This window comes from Sinohyriopsis cumingii, chromosome 11 (genome assembly GCF_028554795.1).
Source record: "Sinohyriopsis cumingii isolate HCF-2022 chromosome 11, ASM2855479v2, whole genome shotgun sequence".
In the NCBI taxonomy this organism is placed as follows: domain Eukaryota; kingdom Metazoa; phylum Mollusca; class Bivalvia; order Unionida; family Unionidae; genus Sinohyriopsis; species Sinohyriopsis cumingii.
Genome location: NC_142971.1, coordinates 39,340,880 through 39,346,015, shown reverse-complemented (window position 1 = coordinate 39,346,015; position 5,136 = coordinate 39,340,880). Strand labels below are relative to the sequence as shown.

Genomic DNA, 5,136 nt, shown 5'->3' with positions numbered 1-5,136 from the left:
GACCACTCTATTAAGCTTACTTGAATACTGGAGGAAGGCTCCTGATGACAACAAATATATGGCTGAATTCCTGATGGACTTACCGAAAACTTTTGACTGCCTCCCTCCTGCTATTCTGATTTGCAATTTAAGGACTTAAGGCTTGTCAGTGACTCACTAAGGCTCTTACTCAGCTATCTTTCAAATCGGAAGCAGCAAATTAAGTTGCAGGGTGTCCTGCGTAGTTGGTCTGAAATTCAAAACGATGTTCTTCAGGGATCGATTCTTGGACCACTACTTTTTAATGTTTTCGTCAACGATATCTTCTATTTTATTAGGCATGGCTCTTTATATAACTATGCCGTCGATAACACTTTATATTTTTCCTTGCCGGAATTTAACAGTTTGATTAACACTCTTGAAGCAGAGTCTAACATTCTGATTAACTGGTTCACTACTAACGAAATGCAAGCCAACCCCCAAGAGGTTCAAACAATAGCTGTGGGCAAATATACATTCAGTATGAAGCCTGTATTTAATGTAAGCATTGCTGTTATACATTGTACAGAAATTGTTAAGCTGCTTGGAATTGATATCGAGTAGCAAAAGCAATTCGATTCACTTCACATGCAAAAGAAACCTCTGTAGGAAAGCTTCCAGACAACTATCTATTTTGAAACTCATTGTTCGTATGCTAACTAGATTAAACAAACTAACAATCTTATATATATTTGTCCTCTCCATTTTTTTGCAGCAACATTAACACAACTAAACTTTAAAAAAATACAAGAGCGTGCTCCGAGATTTGTGTATGATGATTTTACAAGCACCTATCATAACCATTTAATTATGTCAAAAATACCAACATGTATGGTGCGAAGATTTCGGGTTATGGTTTGAGACTTTCAAAATACTGAATAAGCACGATCCAAAATGTCTGGACGATTTAATAAGTTTTAAACACAATACATATAATTTTAGATATCCAAATATTTTGGATGTCCTAAGAATTACAACCTAACATTTGGCCAAATGTTTTTAAAGACATGCAGCTGCAAATCTGTGGAATGAGTTACCAAACCACTTTAGAGAGCAGTCGAACTATAATTCGTTTCAATCTTTAATTCCATCATGGAATGGTAAAGACTGTAAATGTAATATCTATAAATATTACCCCCCCCCCCAATGATGACTGCTAAATATTTTGTTTCAACCTGGATCCTGCTTTAAAAACCAAAATGAACTTTAAAATTTGTTTTGTAGTCTACATAAATCTTATTGAGTTTCTGAGCAATACAAAGTGATGTCTTAATTTTCTAAAATATTAGGAAATGCTCGAAAAAGGCTAATGCGTGTCGCTTGTCAAATAATGAAGAATAATGTAAAGCAGCATATCATATTATGCTGTACTGCATTCACTTTTTGAACCCATGACAGTTTCCATTTCCTTAAAATAAATTGCCAGAAAACGTGTATATTATACAAAGATTTTTTGCATCAAAGAGTTTTAACAAGTTGCCAAATTTAATGAGAATTCGGCAGACATGAACAGTTTTATATAATAGAGCCAACACACAGACATTACCCACAATTGTACGATCAATATCATATCCGTCCACTGATCTCGTTATTTGCATAACCCCTCTGTCTGCTTGGGTTCGAATCTCGGGTTCGGCCAATTAGAGTATGTGAGAAAGCTTGCCAGTAGCTTCCCGTGGGTCGGTGGTTCTTACCGGGATTTTCTCGGGTTCTTCCTTCACCAGTTGTACTGGTCGCCATGTGTAGCCCATCGTGTGATCAAAAATGGGGTTAAACCAATAACAATAACAACAACAACAACGACAACAACCAGTCGCATAATCTACAAATTATTAAATCCTTTGCTTACAAAAGTTATTAAGAAACATTAATTTATTGACGATATTTATCGGACGAATAATAATAATAATAATAATAATAATAAAGAGTTTTTAATTTTACGAGGGTGACACAATAAGCCCTGAATCTAATATATCTTGTGTCCCTCCATATGTACAGGCAAATATATAAAATGCAGCGGAGAAACAAGCTTAATACAACACGGTATTATCGATTGGGCTACTCAAGAGCAACAGAGTATGAATTCTTCACACAAAGCATTGTTTACACAAACATGCATGGTAGAAAAACCTTTTCATTCACAGCCCCACCTCACCCCACACATTAACACCCAGAGACATTTTATATAGTATATACATGTACAATTAGGCAACAAAGTTAGTCATAACCTGATTTAGGTCTCAGCTGGATTGCACTCATTTAAATATCTGTGATGAAAGGAAAGCACCGATGATGCATCTTTAACATGTTTAATTAGATAGTTCCAAATAATTGAACCAGACAAACCGCAATCATTTTTATACAGTTCATTTTTGGGCTCAGGAAGAAAGTATAGTATCGGTTCACTGCCATCTATAGTATTGATCCTTTTACCTGAGATGCCATTTATACAGTAAGGCTAAGAAGCGTTTGAAACATTAAACATAAATTTTGCTTTCTTAAACAAACATTCTTGCATAGAATGTCATGATCTTAAAACTATTCATACATTTATAGAAATTATCAACATTTTTGTCAAGGATAAATTCTGATGCCTCGTTTGTGAAGTCTTTCGGCTCTTGAAAACTTTGTTTTAGAGGCATTGCCACATGTGATGTTTGATTAAATTCTTTAATTTGTTTTTATAGTAACCAAATTATATTCTTAGACATTTTGATAACATTTCTAACGTCTCTGACTTTGACATACTGTTATCAATTTGAACTACTAAATATTTATTTTGCCTAACGTAATTTAGTTTCACATCATTAAACTTTATGTGAATAGTTGAATATTGACGTCCAACCATTTTTCTAGGTGAAATTTGAATACGTGTTGTTGCAGTGGATCCAAGGAAACCAAATTTTGCATAAATTCGAAAACCTTTTGATGCGAAAAAAAATTGTTAATAGCGCGAATGATGGAAAGATTATACATATTTATTTTTAACAGCTTACGTGGATGAGAGAAAATATGTTCGTTTGTGCAAACTTGAAAAATATAATGCGTAGGTCCTTATCACATTTTTAAAGACCAAATGTTGCATATCAAAAACACAAGTACTTGTTTACCTAAAAAGCAAGCCATCGATATTCCAGGTAGGATATTATTGGTAACTAGATTGCTATATAGTAGTAAGCTGACATTTGTATCTTAATAGTAAATTAAAGCTACTTCATTCCTATTCGATAATGTTCTTCTAGAAAAACAAATACGACAAAAGAGATGAACAAATATTAAGCTAACAGTTGCTTTTAAAAAGTCGATTGTCACAACATGTGGGCAAAGATAACGATACACATTATAATTTCAAACATCAAATTCTTCACTGATCATATTGTCCGAATATCCGTCAAGAAGACTTAGGGCGAATTCTTATTCCACTGAAAATGGTTGATGTGGATAATGTTACACTAAATTTAAATGCAACACGTGATACAAACATGTATTACACATATCTTCGTCACATACCAGAAGGGTTTGCAAATAATTTATACGGATACATCAAACCTGTGCTGACTTTGTTCGTTTTCAGTATTAACGCGGTCATGATTAGAGTACTTTCCCAACCAAAAATGAGATCATCAGTAAACACTATCCTTATTGGAATAGCAATATCGGACACACTGACCATGGCGTTTCCTGCGATAACTGACATGTATTACTACACTTTCGGACATTATAAAGAATATATTCCTCCCGCTCTTTGCAGATCGACTTACTATTTCAGTTATCCGATTCCAGCAGTATGCCATACGGTGTCCATTTGGCTCAGCGTCGCACTTGCCTTCCTTCGTTACGTCAGTGTAAGATTTCCGTTGATATCGATACGTCTATTTACGATGAAAAGGACAATCACAGTAATCCTAACAATTTGCATCTTTTCTGCTCTGATTCATTCTATAAGTTTTGTGGCCTATGGATTTACGAAAGTTACACTGCCGTCTCTGATTGATAAAAACAAAAATGTAGAGGCGTGTGAGGTGAGTTTGCTGTCAATTCTTGGGATAAACTTTGAAAATTCAAGAGGAATTTTGATCTGGACCGGTATTATTTTAGAAGCATTTTTACCTTGTCTGTTCCTATTGACATTAGATTCTGCCATGCTGCTCCGTTTAACATATCAAGAATCCATTCGCCATCAGCTGCAAAACAGTCATCGTATATTTCATATATCACGGGTTCGAAGTGAGGAAACAAACAAGCGCAGCAGCGAAAGGCATCGTTCGACAAAGTTGACAATCGCCATTATTACTCTTGTATGGTTGGTGGAAATTCCAAGAGCAATCTTTCAAGCAATTGAAATTTCCTTAAATATTATCCTGTTGCCTATCCAAATCGGCGGACAGCTTAGTGCTATATGTGAATTAGTCACAAATTTGAGCTATTCTCAGATTTTTCTGATTTATTGTTTCATGAGCTCCCGATTCCGATCGGCGTTGCGAGATGCTTTTAGATGCAGAAGCTGGCAGTGTACTACTCGAAATGTGAATTGAACTTCGAAACAAAACAGCTTGACTGATGTACTATAGAACTTGCAATTTTTCAGAACATTCGACTAAAAACAGTTTATTGTTTATAGCTAATGTAGGCAGTCGGCCCATAATGTAGCAGTTATATCATAGTTTTAATAACGTAAAGCGCCATAGACTGAGTGAAACAAAATACAATAGAACAAAACTCAGGTAACATTAATAAAAATACGTAGTAAGACTACACAGGAATAACATCAGATATATGTCCTATTACATATGGGTGAAAGAAACAACATGTGACAAAAATCACTTATTTAATTATGTTTATACTTTATGTGCATATCTACGTTCTGTTTTTTATGGGAAGCTGAAAGACATATTGTCAAGTTGGGGTCTTACTACTGCTTTCTTCGACAGCATCAAAAAATAAAAAAACCTCCTCGCATTTTGTTAAAACTGCTGGATGGAATCCGTTTCTAAGATCTCTTCAAAATTGGGGTTATAAAATGAATTCATATTAATCTTCCATTTGACTTTGGTCTCATAAAATATATATACGTTGACGAGGAAGGATGTCATTATGCTGTCACTTCACTCTAGCTAA

The 5,136-nt window shown here is 34.7% G+C and overlaps 1 protein-coding gene across 1 annotated transcript; it reads left to right on the top strand.

The window, feature by feature from the left end:
* Positions 1-3,558: 3,558 nt before the first annotated feature.
* LOC149787961 (sex peptide receptor-like) lies at positions 3,559-4,553 on the top strand. The gene has a single exon (XM_089973500.1). The coding sequence runs from the start codon at positions 3,606-3,608 to the stop codon at positions 4,551-4,553; it is 948 nt and encodes a 315-aa protein (XP_089829626.1). The 5' UTR covers positions 3,559-3,605.
* Positions 4,554-5,136: the final 583 nt, after the last annotated feature.